At 35.5% G+C, this 21065-nt stretch overlaps 1 protein-coding gene across 1 annotated transcript in view; it reads left to right on the plus strand.

Annotated features, from left to right (window-relative positions):
* Window positions 1–21065, plus strand: part of NUP62CL (nucleoporin 62 C-terminal like) — a 74985-nt gene that overhangs the window by 37246 nt on the left and 16674 nt on the right. Inside the window, exons 6-11 of the mRNA XM_035725371.1 lie at window positions 1105–1264; window positions 7909–8059; window positions 8329–8378; window positions 8529–8663; window positions 10421–10532; window positions 14101–14167. Coding sequence (XP_035581264.1) covers window positions 1105–1264; window positions 7909–8059; window positions 8329–8378; window positions 8529–8663; window positions 10421–10532; window positions 14101–14167 — 675 coding nt within the window. The remainder of the gene's footprint in view (window positions 1–1104; window positions 1265–7908; window positions 8060–8328; window positions 8379–8528; window positions 8664–10420; window positions 10533–14100; window positions 14168–21065) is intronic.

Here is a 21065-nt window from a genome sequence, read left to right on the forward strand (position 1 = left end):
CAGCATGATTTATGTATTTATCTAGTAAGGCCATTAACCTGAAAATATTGCTAATTGGGAAAGCAAGGCTCATGTAAAAGAAACAGTTGTGTACATGTTGTAATGTATTTTTATAACAAATTTCTTGTTGCAGAAGCAGCATCTATTGATTACCAAGAACATTTGAAAACACAGAGAACCAAAAAGAAGAAAACATTTGCAGTTCCCACCAGCCACAGTTTTCTATGAATTTTTAAGTGCTCAGTGTGTAGGAAAAACCAAAAGTGCTATGGGAAGTTCAGAAAACCAAGGGATAATGATGGAGTAGAAGAGAAGTGGGTGGCAAATATGGGGGAAGGAAGAATGAGTTAGGCCATGAAATATAGTGAGGATGTCCTCTAGAGAAGGCTAGGTTTTCTAGTAGGTGTACAATGGAAAAAGACACATAAGAGAGAGGTCTGGGCTGTAGATGAAACCTTGAGAGGCTTTCTTTCTATTAGACTGGCGAAGATATATGCCTAGTATGGGCTATATTGTAGAGAAACAGTATGGGCTCTAACATAGAGAAACAGGGACTCTGCCCTACTGATAGAAATGTAAATTGGCAAAATCTTTTTGGTTGGGCAATTTGGCAAGATATATTAAAATTAATAGCATGCTGACCCTTTGATCCAGCAATTTCGTTTCTAGGAATTAATTACACAGAAATATTCATGTAAGTATGCAAAGATATGTATGTACAGAGTTTGTATAAGATTGTTATTATTCTCTCCTTAGAAGTTTAGTAGAATTCGTCAGTGAGATCATCTAGGTCTGGAGGTTTGTTTATGGGAAGAGTTTTGAGGTTTGATTCAATTTCTTTAATGATTATAGGTCTGGTTAAGTTGTAAATTTTCTTTTTCTACACACACATCCAGGATTTTTAATTTTTAGCAGAAAAGTTAATCCAGATGTCTGGCCTGCTGTATATCACTTCCTGTTACAACAGTGTTGAGTGCTAATCCACACAACTTTGAATTAAATCTCACATTTTAAAAAAATGCTTCTCTAGGTTTTATCCTGAATGATCAAGGACTAAATAAAGTAAGTCTCTCATTTCTTACTAACCTGCATTTTATTTTCCAGCTACAGCATCAACGACGACCACCACCACTGTCACCACCACCACCACTACTACCACAACCACCAGTGGCTTTACCTTCAACCTAAGGTCACTGACATCATCTGGGATTAATAACATTGTTCCAGTCGGTATTAATTCCCTACCATTTACTTCGACTGTTAAGTAAGCCTGTTTCCTTGAAAATTTGCGTGAATTTCATTTTGTTTATCATGCACAAGGTATAATTTGCTTGTACAGCTTTAGGATAGTGTTTGAAAGTTAGGTAAATGACTCAGTCGAAGGAGCAGATAAAGGATTTCTGTAGCTTAGGAGGTGGAACGATTAATAGTACACCTTTGTTTTATTACCATCATAATATGATTATTACTATTACTAATAACAGCTAACATTTACTGTGCAATTACTATATGTTTAGCAATGTGACAGTGCTTTACAAACATCATGTCATTTAATCCTCACAATAACTCTATGAGGTAGGTGCTATTTTTGTTCCCATTTTATAGATGAGAAAACTGGAGCACGTAGAAATTTTATACTGTGCCCCTGGTAATGGTAGAGCCAGGATTAAAATTCAGGCAGTTGAACTCTAGAGGCTATATTCTTAGAATCTATGCCATGTTCTTCTCTAATTGTTTTTTTTTAATTAAACCTTTTATTTTGAGACCATTGTAGATTCACATGTGCTTCTAAGAAATAATACAAAAAATTCTGTGTCCCTTACCTAGTATCTCCCAATAATAACATATTGCAATGCTATTGGTACAGTGATACAATCAAGATAGAACAGTTCTATCATCATGAGGATCCTTCCTGTTGCCCATTTATAGCCACACTTACTACCAATCCCTCCTTTCCCTGACCCTGGGCAACAATGAATGTGTTCTCCATTTCTATAATCTTGACATTTAAAAATGTTACAGAAATAAATCCTATATTGTGTGATCTTTGGGCATTATTTTTTTTTTTTAGTCATACTTCCTTGAGATAAGTTTGTCATGTGCATCAATAGTTTGTTCTTTTTTATTTCTGAGTAGTGGTCCATGGTATTGTGGATGTACTATGGTTCACTTGTTGATGGACTTCTAAGTTGTCTCCAGTTTCTGGCTATTATGAATAAAGCTGTTTTTGTTTTGTTTTGGTTTTGGTTTTGGTTTTTTTGTGTGTGAATGTAATTCTCATTTCTCTGGGATAAATGCCCAGAGTGCAGTTACTGGGTGGTAGAATTGTTGCGTTTTTTTTTTTTTTAAGATAATGCCAAATTCTTTTCCAGAGTGGCTGTGCCATTTTACACACTTGACAGCAATGTATGAGGGATCCAGCTTGTCCACCTTCTCCCCAGGATCTGGTGTTGTCACAATTTTTTATTTTAGCCCTTCTAATAGATGTGAAATGTTATCTCATTGTGGTTTTAATTTGCATTTCCCTGATGACTCATGATGTTGAGCATCTTTTTATGTGTTTATCTGCCACCAGCATATCCTCTTTGTGACATGTCTGTTTATGTCATGTCTTTTGTCTGTTTTCTACTTGAATTTCTTTTTTTAATTTCAAGTGTTGAGAGTTTTATATATTCTAGGTTCAGTCTTGTCAGATATGTGGTTCATAAATATTTTCTCTAAATCTGTAACTTGTCCTTTTGTCTTTTTAAGAGGGTACTTTGCCAAACAAAAACTTTTAATCGATGAAGTCTAGTTTATCAATTTTTCCTTTAATGGACTATGTTTTAATGTCAAGTTTAGGAGATCTTTGCCTAACTCCAGATACCAAAGATTCTCTGTTTTTTTCTAAAAATTTTACAGTTTTACATTTTGCATTTAAATCAGGAACCACTTTGAGTTAATTTTTGTATGAAGTGTGAGTTTTAGAGCAAGGTTCATTTTTTTTTTTTTTTGTCTTGGGTGTCCAATTTTTCCAGCATCATTTGTTGAAAGGCAGTCTTCAACTTCCTCCGTTGAAATACTTTTACACCTTTGTCAAAAATCAGTCGGACATATTTGTGTCAAATGTTTATTCTGCCTCAATTGATACAATATTTTAGGAATTTTCCTTTTTAGCTTAATGATATGGTGAATTACACTGATTGATTTTCAGATGTTGAGCAGCCTTACATACATAGGATAAATTCGACTTGGTCATGGTGTATAATTTTTTTTATACATTTTTAGATTAGTTTGCTAGTATTTTGCTTGAGGACTTTTATATTTAAGTTCATGAGAGAGATTAGTCCATAGTTTTGTTTTCTTTCATTTTTTAGTCTGTCTTCATTTTTGATATGTGAATAATACTAGCCTCACAAAATGATCTAGGAAGTATCCTCTTCTGTTTTATAGAAGGAATTGTATAAAATTGTATAAAAAATTGTTAAATGTATGGCAGAATTCTCCAGTGAAACCTCTGGGCCTGGGTATTTCTTTTTTGGGAGGTTTTAAGTTACAAATCAATTTCTTTAATGGTTCTAGGACTATTCATTATCTGTTTCATCTCTGATAAGTTTTAGTAGTGTGTGGTATTCAAGGAATTGGTTTGGTTTTCTAAGTTGTCAAATTTATGACTATAAAGTTGTTTGTAGTATTTGCTCTTCGCGCTTTTAATAGCTGTTTCATTTCTTATATTGGTGTTCTGTACCTTTCTTTTATCAATTTTATTCATTCTTTCCCAAAGAAGTAGCTTTTGTTTCACTGATTATTCTCTATTGTTTTCGTTTTCAATTGCATTGATATCTACTATTTATTATTTCTTTCCTTCTGATTGTGTTGGGTTCATATTGCTCTTCTTCTGGTTTCTTGAGGTATGAACTTAGATTATTGATTTGAGACCTTTCCCCTTTCCTAATGTAAGCATTTAATGCTACAAATATCCTCACCATTGCATTAGCTCTGTACCACGTCCTTTAAAAAAAAAAAAGATTTCATTTATTTAGTGGAGAGAGAGAGGGCGAGGGAGAGAGAGAGAGAGAGAACACATGAGTGGGGGGAGGAGCAGAGGGAGAGGGACAAGCAGACTCCCTGCTGAGCGGGGAACCTGACGTGGGGTTTGATCCCAGGACCCTGAGATCATGACCTGAGCTGAAGTCAGACGCTTAAACTACTGAGCCACCCAAGTGCCCCTGTGTGTACCACATGTTCTATTATGTTTTATTTTCCTTTTCATTCAATTCTGTCTACTTTTCAAATTGCCTTTATGAATTCCTCTTTAACCCATAAATTATTTAGAAGTATGTTGTTTAATTTCCAAGTGCTTGCAGATTTTCTTGTTTTCTTTCAATATCGATTTCTAATTTGATTCTATTATAGTTGGAGAACATGCTGTGTATGACTTGAGTCATTTTGTATTTGTTCAGGTTCGTTTTATAATGAAGTTAGAATCTTTCTTGGTGGCTGTTCCACGGGCACCTGAAAGTTGTGTTTTCTGCTATTGGGTGGAGTGTTTTATATATGATGATGAGTTCCTACTTCATTGTATTTTTAGATCTGTATCCTTGCAGCTTTTCTCTCTATTACTTCTTTTAGTTGTGGAGAGTGGCAGTTTGAAGTCCCCAACTAGAATTGTGAAATCCTCTGTTTCTACCTTGCTCTATCTGTTTTGCTTTTCGTCTTTTGAGGTTCTGCTATTTGGTCGCCTACACGTTTAGGATTGTTGGCCTTCCCTGGCGCTTTGATTCCTTTATCATTATGCGATGTCCCTCTTTGGTAATTTTCTTTGCTCTAAGGAAGTGACCTTATTTGGTATTAATATAGCCATCTCTTAAAAATTTATTCTTGCGTGTATATCTTTTTCCATTGCTTTACTTTCAACCTGTTTGTGTCTTTGTATTTGAAATGAGTTTCTTGTAGATAGCATATGGATGGATCATAATTTTTATCCACTCTGCCAATTTCTGCCTTTTAGTTGGTATATTTAGCACATTTACATTTAAGCTAATTACTGATATGTTAGGGCTCAAGTCTGCTCTTTTATTATTTGTCTTTTGTTACTTCTGTTTTTGTTTTTCTTTTGTTTTTTAATTTCCCTGTGGGATACTCAAACATTTTTTTAGGATTCCATTTTCTATTTTTATAGTGTTTCTGAGTATATTGCTTTGTATAATTTTCTTACTAGTTGCTTTAGGTATTACAGTATACATATGTAACTTCTAATAGTCTAGTCATGTTGACATTTTACCACTTTGGTAATTCCATTTAGCTCCCTTAACTCTTCTTACCTTTTAAGTTTAATTGTCTCAAGTATTTCTCTGTGTACATTGAACACCACATTATGTGGTGTTATACCTTTTGCTTCAGCCATCAAATATGACTTAAAAAATGCATGAGAAGTAGGATAGTCTATTATATTTATCCTTTTTGTTCATTTTGACTTTCCTTTAAGAAGTTCCAAGCCTTCTTCTGTTTTAATTTTTTTTTTCCTGATTAGCCAATTTTCGAGGGTAGGTTTGCCAGCAACAAAAAAATCTTGCAAGGGAATATCTTTGTTTTCCTTTCATTTCTAAAGGACATTTTCACCAGATAGAGAAGTTGTGGTCAACAGTTTTTTTTTTTTCTTTCAGTACTTGAAACATGTTGTGACACTTTCTTTTAGCCTCCATGGTTTAAGATGAGAAATATGCTGTCATTCGAATTGGTATTACCTTTTAAGTAATGTGTTGTTTCTCTCTGGCTACCTTCAAGATTTTTTTTCTTTCTTTATCTTTAGTTTTCAGAAATTTAAGTATTATGTGTCTTAGTGCTGATTTCTTTGAGTTATTCTGTTTGGGGTTTGCTCAGCATCTTGAATTTGTAGATTTATGTCATTTGCCAAATTTGGGAAGTTTTTGCCTTAATTTTTCAGAATATTTTTTCAATCCCATTTTCTCTTTTCTTCTCTAATCTATCATCCTCTGATGGTACAAATGTTACCTCTTTTATTATTGTCCTCTAGGTTCTTTAGATTTTTTTTTCATTTTTTGTGTCTTTTTCTTTTTGCTGTTCTGTAAATTCTGTTGATCTACTCTCAAGTTTGTTGATTCTGTCCTTTGTCATCTTCACTCTAGTATCAAACCCTCTAAGTGAGCTTTTTATTTCAGTTATATTAGTTTCCAGTTCTATAATTTCCATTTGATTGTTTTTCATAACCGGTTTCTTTGCTGAGATTTTCTAGTTTTCATTTGTTTCTAGAGAATTCATAATTGCTTATTGGAGTATTTTTTGATGGTTGCTTTAAAATTCTTTTCAGAGAATTCCAATGTCTAGATACCTCTCACTGTCAGTGCCTTTGGATTGTCTTTTCTCTTTTGAGTTGTGATTTTCCTGGTTCTTGATAGGACAGATAATTTTCAGTTGTATTCTGGACATTTATGTCTATTATGTTAGGGGAGTCTTTTTTCAAATCAAGTAATCCTTTTGTTGGGGTGTAGTACAAGGGTTGGGCATGTTTGTATCTTCAGTTTCCTACTAGACCCTGCCCATACCACCCCAGTACAAGTAAAGCCTCAGTGCACGTGAGTGGTATGGAAGTTCAGCTACCCCCTCAGCCCTGCTGATTCATTCCCCATGAAAGTGGGGCAATGGGTCATACCACTTCATTGCCTCAAGTGGGGATGTAAGCTCAGCCCTCAGCTGGGTCCCTGGGACCCCAGAACAAGAGGAAGTGGGGTACTAACTCATACTGCTTAGTTGCTGCAGGGTAGAGGCAGCATTTCAACTTCCTTTGGGGCACCACTGGCACAAAAGGAGTGAGAAAGCAGGATATCAACTATTCTGCCTTTTATCACTTCATTCAACCTTTTGATGCTGGTTTGGTATGGAAGCTTAGCTCCCTCCTGGGTCTCACTGACACAGGCTTTGCGGAGAAAGGGGGTCAGAGTGCTGACTAGCCCTGCTTTGCCCTGCCTCATTCGGTCTTGATTTCTCCAGTCGGTGTGGAGGTTAAGCTCCGCACTGAGCCTTGCTGACACCTGAGTTGTGGGAAGTGGAGTCCTTACTAGCTCCAGTTTGCATTACTTTGTTCAGTCTCAGTGATGCCAGGTGGGTATAGAGCTTAAGCTCCCCATTGGGTCCCACTGACACTGAAGACAAGTGGTGAAGCCTAACGGTAACTAATCCTTTCTCGCTCTGCTTTATTAACTCTTACTGCCACTGGGTGGGTGTTTAGATTTATCTTGTCTCTGGCCTTTGCTGACAGAACCCTGGTAGAGAAAAGAGAACACTACTTGCCTCTACTGAGCAGAGAATTGGTGATTACCTCTCTGCTCAGCCCTGCTGACACTGCCCCAGCAAAGGAATCAGAGCATTGCCTGGTTCTACCAGTCACGGGTTGGAAAATCAGCTACCTGCTTAGCCTATTTGATACTACCTAGTAGGGGAATCAGAGTTCTGCTTGGTTCTGCCCAGTGGGGGATGGAAGATCAGCTGCCTATTCTGTTTTGTGGATGCTACTTAGATTGGGAATGGATCATTTTGACTAAAAGTTATGGGGAGAGGGAGTCCTATCTGTGGCCACATGCACCCAAGGTGGAGCTTGCATCATGCTGAGCTGAGGGCAAAGGAAGGGAGCAGCTGTGGCACAGACTTTAGCTGTTCTTACTGAAATTTGGTAGATTTCTTAATAGATCTTTTTTTTTGTTTGCTATATTCCTTTAGGGTAATTTCCAAAGATTTTGAAATGGTTGTTTTTAAAATAATCTTGACCACCTCTGCTGGTTTTGTTGGGGAGCAGGTCTGAAAAACTCATGTGATATTTTCTTCTCTAACTCCTCCTATGTTATTCATTTAAAAAATACAGTTATACTTTTAAAAATGTGATCATATGATCTTACTGTATCCTTTTTTTAGTGCAATTGTAACTCCCGTGATGACATATGGTCAGCTGGAGGGTCTGATAAACAAATGGAGCCTTGATTTAGAGGATCAAGAGAAGTACTTTCTTCACCAGTCCGCTCAGGTCAATGCTTGGGACCGTACATTGATTGAAAATGGTGAGAAGGTAAGAAGATAGTTTCATTAATTTAGCTGTATTGTACAAGTATTTTCAAAGTCTCATTAATCTACCTGCATTGTACACAGACCTGTGTTTTGTGGTTAATTTTCTATCCCAATATCGGTGATCAACTGAAAAGTATTTTCCTTTGTAATGAGTGTCCTGAATTAGGAAATTGTTCATATTTGAAGTGTATATGAGAAAATGAATATTGGCTTAAAATTACAACATAAATTCAAATATTTACATTATCGTATTCTTGTTTTCCTTTATAGATTACTACTTTACATGGAGAAGTGGAAAAAGTGAAACTGGATCAGCGGAGGTAGAACCTTAGACTCCCTAGGTTGAAAGATTAAAGATCTATTTCTTTGTCCATTCTTTTTTCCTTGTTGTAATTTTTGACATTTATTTTGACCCTCCAAATTCCTTTCATCGGCCCTTCCACTGACTTTTTTTTTTTTTTTTTTTTTAGGCTGGAACAAGAATTGGATTTTATCCTGTCACAGCAGAAGGAACTGGAAGATCTCTTGACCCCTTTAGAGGAGTTTGTGAAGGACCAGAGTGGGTCTGCTTATCTGCAGCATGCAGATGAGGAGCATGGAAAGACGTAAGTAACTGAGTAAAGATCAAGGAATGGGACAAAACTTAGCTACTTCCAAAAAAAGGGAAAAAATAGAATTGAAGGGCAGGGAATAAAAATTGGTAGAAAAGGACAAATTCTTGTAGTTGCCATTTATCAACTTATTTGGGTGTTTTCCGTTTAACTTTTCAGGATGCTTGAAAATGAAGTAATCATTCTGGCAATTTTGTTTTATAGCATTTTGTACACTTATTAATCTCAAGCTTATACATGAGCACTGTAAAGTTTTTATATTTGTCAAGTTTGTTCTTAAATTAGAAGTACAAGTTTTATGTGTGTGGTGTCATAGTATCATGGGATATTTATGGTCTCCTGTTTATATTGACTCTCTTAAACCTAATGTTCATGCAGTTGCTTCAGTGATAAATCATTGGCTATTTTAAAGGCAATTTGTTAATCTGGGGGCAGACTGCATAGCTTTCAAAAATGGAATGATTTTGTCAATGTCTTGGGCTGAATATATTTTTTCATGTGTGTGTGTGTGTGTGTGTGAGAGAGAGATTCAGTCTTTTTGTTGATAATATTATCAAGTGTCCCCACAGTAACTTTATCTCTCCGGAACTGGAATTTGGTAATCAGGCCAAATAATAAAATATTATTAGGAAAACTTGTCTGAATGTGCTACATAAACCAGACTGAGACCAAATCAGACTCCCTTTGGTACTGGATTATTAGTGAGTTAAGACTGAGCTTATTTTCTAAAGGCTTGCAAATTAACTTTTTTGTAGGTGCATTAAATATGGTAAGTAAGGCTAATCTGTATGGATCCTAGTTCTATTTCTGCTTTTGTATTTCGGCCTTTGTGAATCTTTTTTTTTTTCTTTGCATTGCTTTCTATGCATTCTATCATTTTTTGAAACCTAGAGACTTACACTTTTGGCCATGAGTACCTAACTGTAGTTTGAAGGAATAATGAAACACAGTTCTTTCCAACTGTTTTTATGTAGTCAGATTTATATTGTGATGGAATCTGTAGTAGGATCTTCACCAATCAAGGCAACCAATTACCTTTAAATACTCTGGGACAGAAGAGGCAATAGGTAGTTATCAATAAATCTCATTGAATCCTTTAATCTTTATAGACATTAAGGTTGAAAAACTCTGATCACTTTAATTCATAAACCTATTATTGACTAGGTTAAGTGTGTATGTATGTATGTGTGTAAATAGTTCAGGTGGAAATCTTGAGAATGTAGCCAACTAATATTTGCTATGAACTTAGCAGATTTATCTGCCTTTGATTATTGTTAAACTCATTTCTCAAAACATCTTTTGTTGGATGATGGAGTATATTTATATAAGGTTTTACTTTGAAAATTTACGTATTTAAAATCATTGAAGACATCTCAGCACTTATTGAATACTCCTAAACACCGAGTAACTTCTTATGTAGCTAAATGTCTTATGAGTTCATTGTAAGAGCTAAAAAGAGTTTCGTTGCTTCAGAGCTCCCCAGGACATTATCCAGAGGGTAAATAGGTGATTATAAAAAATGCCGAGATGCTTAAAAGCCTTCACCTATGGAGTCTTTTTAGAATATGGTCATAATAAGGTCATGAATGCCGCCTACATAAAAATGTGCCATTTGTCATAACCGAGACGTACTTATAAGGCAGGGGGAGTTGGTGAAAATCCAGCTGGCGGGATCATCTTTGTACATCAGTAACGAGACATAGCGGCAAAAGCATTTCTTGTTAATCTCTTTATTTTACCTGCTTTTTCAGTTACAAATTAGCAGAAAATATAGATGCTCAGCTGAAACGAATGGCCCAAGATCTCAAGGACATTATCGAGCACCTGAATACATTTGGAAGTCCTGCTGACACTACTGACCCGGTGTGTAAATTGCTTTATCTCTTTAGTCAACCAAGATTTTAGTGTGAAATTAGCATTCTGTGAGTTCCTTTAGCTAGTTGCATTCTCCTGTCTTCTTGTGCTCCTTACCTGCCTCTACAGATACGAACTTTGGGGTATGGTTAAGTGGGGCAGGAAAGATTTAGGAGCAGAAAAGTTTGAGTTTTTTGTGATTATCCTCAGGAGGGTAAAAAAAAAAAAAGACGACTTTCTTCCTTAAATGTTCAGGGTTTTCTCCCTGTTCTTCACATAGCTAAATATGTCCCTGTACTTACTTTTCTGTTCCCTTACTTATTGGCTAATTCATTCTTCCTTTTACATGTTTTTCTATGGATTCATATAATTGTGAGTATATATGTTTGGGTTTATCAGGTATATCCAGGCAATCCTTAACTTATGACTGGGTTATGTCTTAAAAGTTTGATAGGTCAACTATTTGAGTCTTAAAATATATTTTTCCATAGAAACTTTGTTAGCGGTTGTTATTAGGTTTCCACCCGCCTCGTACAATCTACCTACCTCATAATGTCAGTGTATTTTAGCATGGGAAAATAAACCTGAAGCTCCAATTAGAGAGTTGAGATGTTTTGAATTAATTTGGCCATAAGAAAGGATTGGTACTTTTCCCCTTTATCTATGCTCTAATTAAAGAGCTTATTTTCCTCTACCTTTCCCAATTGTCTTAGCAACGAAATGGGAGTTCTCCTTTTTCCCCTCTCTCACTCCCTGGCAGTAATGGTAAGAGGGCTCTCCCATTGTAGGAACTCCCATTGTACTCTCTGTCTGTTGAGTATAATTCAGAGTGGGGCCAGGATCTGGGTAGGTGAGGACAAAGAATATATATCGTGATTATTCTTTAGTAAGCTCTTTGTCCAGTCATACAGACAGTTCTTTATCTATGTACACATTACTAGCTTTTTTAATTATAAAGAGACAGCATGGTATAATTGAGAAAGCCTTAGAATTTTATTTAAGTCACTTAATCTCTCTGGATCTTAGCTCCTTCTTTTGCAAAATGTCAAAGGTGGACTTAAATGATCTTGAAGTCCCCTCTAGCTATAAAAATTATGCCATTCTCTACTTTGGGTGAATCTAAAACTGAACAAAGACAAATATAAATTAGTCTGGGATTATCCATGCTGCCATCTCCTTGTGTTCACATAGATGATCAAGAGTTGACAGAATATAAGTTTTCTTTTTATGGAGTATTAGCTCACCATTGTGATTATAAAGTCCACAGTTATTTTATAAAAGAATTTTTATGCATAAATAAACACATGCAGATTTAGACACGAGGCAGAGCTGAAATCTAGTCTCTCTGTGTTGAAATAAAATAAGAAAGCCTTCTGAACAGAGTAAGTAAAAAGGGACTGTAATCCTATCCTTACCCTTTTTTTCTACTTAGCCGGGGATTGTTTTCTTTTGGTAGTGGGGAGTAAGTGGTGTGAGTCTTTTGTTTTTGCTTTTCCTCACAAGGGTGATTGAGATGTTTAAGACCCGTGAATTAAAGATAATTGCTGCTCGATAGCAGGGCAAAAGAAGCAAGAGATGAGCAACAATTCATCTCTTTTCTCAGATAGCATAAATCACTGCGCAAGAAGCAGAGAAAACATTTGATGAACAATAATATTCTTGAAGATAATTTATTGTCACCAGATCAACAAAGCTTCCTTACTGTGGGCCATACACCAGGGCAGAAAAATAGCCACAGTGTTTAACAGTATTCACAATGTTGGGATTTACCTGTTTATTTTTACTGTTTGTATGCAGGGGCGGTGGTAGGGGATGGGGTAGAGGGTAGGGGAGTGTGGGGGAGATGGGAGAGACCACCTAACACCTAAAATTTTTATTAAGCAGATCCATATCGTGGTATGTGGTCTTCAGTTACATTTTCTTACGAAAACTCATTGTTCCTACTACAAGTTGTATTTCTATTTGTTATGTTAAAATACACGAAATTTCTGTTTTCATTACACACTGTTCTTTTAAGTGTGGTAACATTTTCATTTCCTCCTACTTTCATTATTATCCTGGACTTTACTAGAATAGTCTTCAAAAGTATTCTAAAAAATTTTAACTGTCTAGTGTGTCTCATTACAAAGTTAATACATATACTTACTCAATGTGTTAAGCTTGGAAAATACGGAAATCTGTGAAGAAAATTAAATCACCTCTATTACCAGTACCCTGCTAAGATATTGCTATATTTTTTCCAAGTCTTTTTGCTATGCTGGTAATAATTCTCCTTTTGTTTTAAATAGCATTGGAAGCATACGTACATGGAGTTTTGTATTCTGTCTTCATTTCATATTCTTTCGCAGTGTTTTCTCAAAATTTTAAGCATTCTTTGAAAACTGGAAATCTTTGAAAATATTTATGACTTTATAGTATTTCATTAGAGGTGACTTTACCATAATATATTGAATTACTGTTTTAAATTGGTGAAGAGACTGTTTCCAATTTTTTGCCATTATACAGCTACTCTGTACTGACCAGTTATGTTTAGATCTGATTATTTCCTCTGGATAGGTTCCTAGAAGTAGAATATATTGAGTTAAAAGGTATGAATATTTTAAGACTGTTGATATATATTGTAAAAATCTACATTTTGAAGGGTTGGGTCAATTTTTATTACTATAGGATGTAGAAGAATGTACCTATTTTCTCCACACAGTTGACAACTGAGTATTACCATTTATTAAAAATTGCTGACTTGGAAATCTTGCTATTTGCAACAATATGGTTGGACCTTGAGGGCATTATGCTAAGTGAAATAAGTGAGACAGAGAAAGACAAATACCATATGATCACACTTATGTGTGGAATTTAAAAACACCAACACCAAAAATACATGCTCATAGATACAGAGAACAGATTGGTGGTTGCCAGAGGCAGGGGTTGGGTGGTGGGTGAAATGAGTGAAGGTGGTCAAAAGGTACAAGTTTTCAGGTATAAAATAAGTTATGGGGATGTCATGTACAGCATGGCGACTATTGTTAATACTGTATTGCATATTTGAAAATTGCTAAGCGATTAGATCTTTAAATATTATTATCACAAGAGAAAAACGTTTTTAACTACATATGGTGATAGAGGTTAACAAGACATATTGTGGTGATCATTTTGCAATATATACAAATAGCAAAACATTATGTTATATGCCTGAAACTAATAGAATGTTATTTGTCAATTATACCTCAACAAAAAATTGCTGATTTGGTTGAAAAAAGTAGTATTTTAAATTTTATATGAATTTTGTGCTTGTGAAATGTCTCTTAGTGTTTTTTTAACTTATATTTGTACTGTAGTAGTCAGTGTCTTACTGAATTACGGGAATCAAATTCTTGACAGTTACAAAATAGATTGAAATAATAGAAAGATGTAATGAACATTACAAATATGAAATAGCAAAAAAAGCCATTAATACTTTATATATCCTCAGTCCATTTCTTACCAAAAGAAATGAAAAGTCACTTCCTAATTTCAATTTTTTTATGTTTGTTTACCATATCAGGATTATCGTAATTAAAAATTTTGTATGTGTTTTTAGCTTCAGCAGATCTGCAAGATCCTGAATGCTCATATGGACTCTCTACAGTGGATTAATCGGAATTCAGGTGGGAGTTTATTTGTATGTGAAGCTATCTGTTACTGCAAGTAGAAAATGTGACACAAGTCAGGTTTTGTGCACCATGACCACCCTCAAATGAGAGCTTGGTTATAGGGGTATTACTTAACTTACAGTATGTATACATTAATTCTGAAGAACTGTAATTGCTTGTTTTTATAAAATGGAACACAGTAAGAATAAACTAGAAACTAATGAAAATAGGGGCTGTATAGGAATGAGGTGGGGGAGATAGGGACAGAAGCAGGACTTCTCTATGTATACCTCTTAATATAGTTTTGATTTTTGGCCCACATAAAAGTTTAAATGCTCAAAAACTAGAATTAAGCCAAGAATACTGGGAAGAAAGACAAATGCTAAAATTGAATACATACAAACTGAAACCAAACAAACCTGTGTAACTATAACATCATCCAGCTCAGATAACTTTTGAACATGGCATTCTTGATAGTACATTCTTACTAGTATATAATTTAAGGACAGAAAGAACTGCTAAGAAATCTTAAACTGTCTTAATAGGTTATTTTTAGTTTCAGAATTATACTATATTACGTTTATATATATTCTAATATAATGATATTATTGCCATCCTATATATTGTAGGAAAAAGCAGAGGCATAAAGGATAGTGATGATAATGGAAGACAAGATAAAATAGAAGATACTATTCTGTTCCTTCTTTTTTGTTTGTATTGTAAATTTGATGCAAATATTCGTGACTTCCTGTTCCCTTGTTCTGTTTCTAGAAAGGGCCAAGAAGCAATGACTAACCCCAGTAGCAATGAACAGCACATCAAGCACTTAAATCTTGGTTTCTAAAAACCATTCCCATTAAAAATAACCAAGGCTTCTCTGGGAAATATCTAATCTCAGGTTTCAGGCAGGGAATGTACAGGGTGAGTTTGGAACTTTTATATTTTTTATTTTTATTTTTTTAGAGAGAGAAAGAGAGAGCGAGTACAAGCATGGGGGAGGGGGGCAGAAGGCGAGGGAGGGAGAGAGAATTTTAAGTAGGCTCCATGCTCAGCACAGAGCCTGACCTGGGGCTTGATCTCAGGACCCTGAGATCATGACCTGAGCAGAAATCAAGAGTCAGATGCTTAACCGACTGAGCCACCCAGGCACCCCGGGAACTTTTCATACAAGGAAATAGATTGTTCAAAACTAATGGTGTTATATCAGGACACAAGATTGTGCTTGAATGGGCTTCTATTGGCCAAATTAAGATGGTTTGAACATCAAAAAGAATTTGCCATCACAAATGGCAAATCCAGTAATGGATTATTAGAATACACTGAGGGGGGGGAAGTCCATGAATCTGCAGTGATAGGAGAGGGAGGAGGAGAGGGATAGAGTGGGGAGGGGGAGGGAGAGAGAGAGAGAGAAATGGGAAGTGCAGGGAAAAGCCTTTATAGAAGTGTGCCAGCTAATAATTGCGGAGAGAATGATAGAATTAGAGAACCACAATTAAGAAAATTTCAACAGAGCATTTTTATTAAGCTTACCCTGATCCTGAATACCTTGCCTCATTTATAAAATGTTTCAGCTGTCGGTCATTTCTTGGCAGAAAAAATATGCTAGAAGGAATGGACTAAATACAGATTGCATGTTACTGAGTTAATTTAAAAAAACAGTTTTATTGAAGTATAATTTACGTACCATAATTCTCACCCATTTTAGTATGTGTGCTGCCGAAGCGAGCACAATTTCACCCATTTTAATTGTACAGTTTAGTGAGAAAGCCACAGTTTTGCCTCCCCAGCATCACGATGATTCAGGCAAAGGTCATCAGTGAATGCTAATACCACTGAGTTTAAGATTGTTGGGGAACGGGATATTTACATGGTCTCAAAAGTATCACTCCACACATTACTTAAAAATTTTAAAGAAGAAAATGTGCCTTTACAACAGAACTATCTGACAAGTACCACTTTAACCAAGTGATAAAATTTAATATCACTAATAGTGGGATAACTCCACATGCCTCTTGATCTGACGTGATAAGAAATATATAATATCATAGATGTAATATTCTTATCAAAACTGGTTCATCTGAATATAATCATAAGAAAACAATCAGACATTCTACAGGTAGAGACATTTTGGAAGATAATATAGTATTCTTATAAAAAATGTTTAACTGAATAAAATCACAAAATAATCAGACACTTTATGTGTAACACATTGTGAAACATAATTGGCATGGGACTTTTTAAAAAGTCAGTCATGGGAAACAAAAAAAAATTCAAAACCAAGTTAAGGGGATTGTCTCAGATTAAAAGAAACAACAATTCAGTCTACTATGTTAATTTTGGATACTGGATCAAAACCAAGAAGACTTTCTTCTCTTCTCTTCTTTCCTTCTTTCTTTCATTCTTTTGTTCTTTCTCTCTTTCATTCTCTCGTTCACTTTCTTTCCCCCTTTCTTTCCTCGCCTGCCTTCCTTTCTTACTGCCTGCCTTCCTTTCTTGTTATTTTTTATTGAGGTATAATTGAACTATGACACTATATTAGTTTCATATTAGTTTCAGGTGTACAAATAATGATTCAATATTTATATACACTGTGAAATGATCATCACAATAAGTCTAGTTACCAACCATCACCATACAGAATTACAGAAAAAATTTTCCTTGAATTTTTTTTGTTTCCCATGACTGACTTTTTAAAAAGTCCCATGCCAATTACATTTCACAATGTGTTACACATAGAGTGTCTGATTATTTTTTGATTTTATTCAGTTAAACATTTTTTATAAGAATACTACATTATCTTCCAAAATGTCTCTACCTGTAGAATGTCTGATTGTTTTCTTATGATTAGTGATATTAAATTTTAGTATTTACTTTCTTGGCAACTTTCAAGTATACACGACAGTATTATTGATTATAGTCACCATGCTATACATTACATCCCCATGACTTATTTATTTTATAATTGAAGTTTGTACCTCTTGACCCCCTTCACCCATTTCGCCTTCTCCTCTCTAGCACTGTGCTGTTCTCTGTATTTATGAGTTTTGTTTTGTTTGTTCATTTGTTTTTTAGATTCCACATATAAGTGAAATCATATGGTATTTGTCTTTGACTTATTTCACATAGCATAATACCTTTTAGTTCCATCCTTGTTGTCACAAATGGCAAGATTTCATTTTTTTATGGGTGAGTAGTATCCCCCATTGTGTGTGTGTGTGTGTGTGTGTGTGTGTGTATACCAAATCTTCTTTTTCTAAAAAATTTTTAATTCCAGTATAATTAATGATGTATTAGTTTCAGGTGTATAATATAGTGATTCAACAATTTCTGTACATGACTCAGTGCTCATCATGATAAGTGTACCCTTACTCCCCTTCACCTATTTCACCCATCCCTCCATCCACCTCCTCTCTGTGTTCCAAATCTTCTTTATCCATTCATCCAGCAGTGGACGCTAAAGATTAGGGCCATATCTTGGCTATTGTAAATAATGATGCAATTAACAAAGGGCATGTATATCTTTTCAAATTAGTGTTCTCATTTTCTTCAGATGAATACATGGTACTGGAATTGCTGGTTCATTGGTAGTTCTATTTTTAATTTTTTGAGGAACCTCCATACTGTTTTTCATAGTGACTACACCAATTTTACATCCCCACCAAAGTGCATGAGGGTCCTTGTTTTTCCACATTCTTGCCAACCCTTGTTATTTATCTTTTTGATAATAGGCATTCTGACAGGTAGAGGTGATATCTCATTGTGAATTTGATTTCCATTTCCCTGATGATGACTGATGCTGAGCATCTTTTCATATGTCTGTTGGCCATCTGTGTGTCCTCTTTGAAAAAATATCTATTCATGTCTTCTGCCCATTTTTAATTGGATTGTTTTTCTGGTATTGAGTTGTATAAGTTCTTTATATATTTTGGATATTAACCCCTTATTGGATATATCGTTTTTTTTAAAGATTTTATTTATTTATTTGAGAGAGAGAGAGAATGAGAGACAGAAAGCACAAGAGGGAAGAGGGTCAGAGGGAGAAGCAGACTCCCTGCTGAGCAGGAAGCCTGATGCGGGACTCGATCCCGGGACTCCAGGATCATGACCTGAGCCGAAGGCAGTCGCTTAACCAACTGAGCCACCCAGGCGCCCTTGGATATATCATTTGGAAATATCTTCTCCCATTCAGTGGGTTGCATTTTCATTCTGTTAATGGTTTCCTTTGCTGTGCAGGTTGTTTTTTAATATAGTCCTATTTGTTGTTGTTGTTGTTGTTGTTTTTTAATTTTGTCACCTTTGTTTTTGGAGTCAGATCCAAAAAATCATTGCCAAGACCGATGTCAAGGAGCTTATCACCTATGTTTTCTCAAGAAGATGTTATTTAGAACAATTGGGGAAACTGAATAAGAACTGTATATTAAATGATATTAATGAATTTTTTATTTTTCTTACATGTGTTACTGTGGACGTGTAGGGAAACATTTTATTCATAGAAGCTGTATGCTACATTATTTAGAGAAGTGTCATGTCTAGTTTTCTTTCAAGTGGTTCAACCAAAATCTTGTGAAGAGAAAGAGATTGAGCAATTTGAGGCAAAATAATAACAGGGCGTTAATCTACTAAAGGATATACAAGTTTGTGATTTTTACTCTTCTCTCAACTTTCTATGGGTTTAAAATAAAAATATAGGGAAAATAAGTTGTATAGACTTTTGCCTAAAATAAGGAGTATTAGTGAGACCTCAGTAATTGAGATAAATGGGGGCTAGTTAGGCAATTAGTTGTTACTCTTTTTAAAGATGTAGTATGAAAATAATACAACTTTTCTCATTTCTCATTTCCAGATTCCTTATTCTCTTCATTAATAGAGGTCATCAACCATGAACTTCTTTACCTTTTTTTCCCTTCTAGACATACCTATACCATCCTCCACCTTTACTTCCTTCTCTCAGAAGAAGTGTCATCTCCCTTTCTAAACTCTTTTGAACCATCAGAGGGATGTTAAGTTCTATATTGCTTTAGCATTAATTACCTGATAGGGAGAAGTTTCTGAGTTTGATAGGTATGGACGGGTTCAAGTCAAGGCATTACCACTTAATAGTTGTGTGACCTTAACTGTTACTTAATCTCTCTGAGTCTATATCCTCATTTGAAAAATGAGGAAGAATATTTACCTTTCAGGGTCCTTTTTATAAGGACTAAAAGAAACAGTGTTGAACTTTCCTGAAGCAGTGCCTGGCCCAGGTTGGTGGTTAGTAAATAACAATGGCAGACCAGGTTGGCGGTTAGTAAATAACAATGGCAGAACTCGTTGTCAGAGATTACTGTGTATGGGAGAGAGGGCGAGAGAGGAGAAAGACAACAGAGCCATTTGATTCAAAAAGTAGCTATTAAATTGGTCTAGGGAAGGTATTTCCAGGAAGATTATCACTGAAAATTACTTACCTTGGAGAAATTGTTAGAATGGCTGAGATGGAGTGTCAGTGACTGGAAAACACAGAGGAATGGGATTATGCAGTTTGACTCAGTTGTCTTCCTGTGTGTTGCATATTTTCCTACAATGAGCAATGCATCTTGGGTGGAGCTAGGGGGATGTCAAAATGTAAATATGCTGTAAAGAAAGATTACAGTAATTTTTTTCTCTTGGCTGGGATCTTCTTTTTCATAAGTGAAATATCAAGGCTCTCAGCCAATGTTTTCCTGCTAGTGCTGCAGAGGACTCACTTCATATAAATGAAGATACCGTGGCCCAGACAGGTTAAATGACTTCCCTAAGAACACACAGCTAATTACTGGCAAAGCTAGGACCAGAATCCAAATTTCCTGATTACCAGAACAGTATTCTTTCTCCTGGTGTGCTCTCAAAACAATTCTAATGTAGGCATCACTGGATGTTAAAAAAAAAAAAACAAAAAAAAAAACCTTAATCATGTACCAACAGTAGAGGACAAGGGTTTCAAAGTATGATAATCGTAGTACTTTGTGTCAGACATATTTTCTAACTGGGTAAATTTCTCAGTCAACAGTAAAAAGAGTAAGACTATGGATAGTAATGATTACTGGGAGTTACTTTTTTGCTTAAAATTCAGTTGAGCTGGAGATGCAATGAGGTCTCCTGTAGGTTCTCAACTGAGACAGTGGAGGTCATGATGAAGAGAGGGGGAAAAGCCCAGTAATTCCTGCTGCTGTGGTCTCCTTTTTGCTGTTCCCATCCAAGGAACCTTTCCTTTTCATATCAGGAAATAACATGATCAAGTAATAGAGAGTGTCAGGCTTCAATTATGCTAAGAGTTTTTTTGTGTGTGTGTGGTGGTGGTGGTTTATTTTGCTTTTTAATAGTTAATGAGATCACATCTGCTGAAATGGTCTGTGGCCTGAGAAGTTTAAGGTTAAACTCATACGCAAATAATAGTTTTAGAAAAACTAATTCATGTGTTATCTTAGCAATGGAAATAATATATTTTTTCCTGAAGAAAAATCTCTAACTGTATAGTTTTTTTTTAAAGATTTTATTTATTTGAGAGAGAGAGAGAAAAAGAGACAGAGCACAAGCAGGGGAAGGGGCAGAGGGAGAGGGAGAAGCAGGGTCACCACTGAGCAGGGAGCCCGAGGTAGGGCTCCGTCCTAGGACCCTGGGTCCTGGGGATCACGACCTGAGCCAAAGGCAGATGCTTAACCGCCTGGGCCACAGGCGCCCGTAACTGTATAGGTTTTTAAAAATGATTTTTTAATGTCAAAATCTGTATTTTAAAAGGTTTCTGGGGAATGTTTTTGTGATTTAATATCCTTAACATTGGTACGAATTTTTTTTTCCTATTGTAAGACATAGCAACTGTAATGCTAATAGGATCATGTATTTAACTTAACAATCAGCGTATCTTTAAAAGTGACTTAGAAACCACAGAGTATATTTA

The sequence above is a fragment of the Zalophus californianus genome, chromosome X (assembly GCF_009762305.2).
Source record: "Zalophus californianus isolate mZalCal1 chromosome X, mZalCal1.pri.v2, whole genome shotgun sequence".
Lineage (NCBI taxonomy): Eukaryota > Metazoa > Chordata > Mammalia > Carnivora > Otariidae > Zalophus > Zalophus californianus.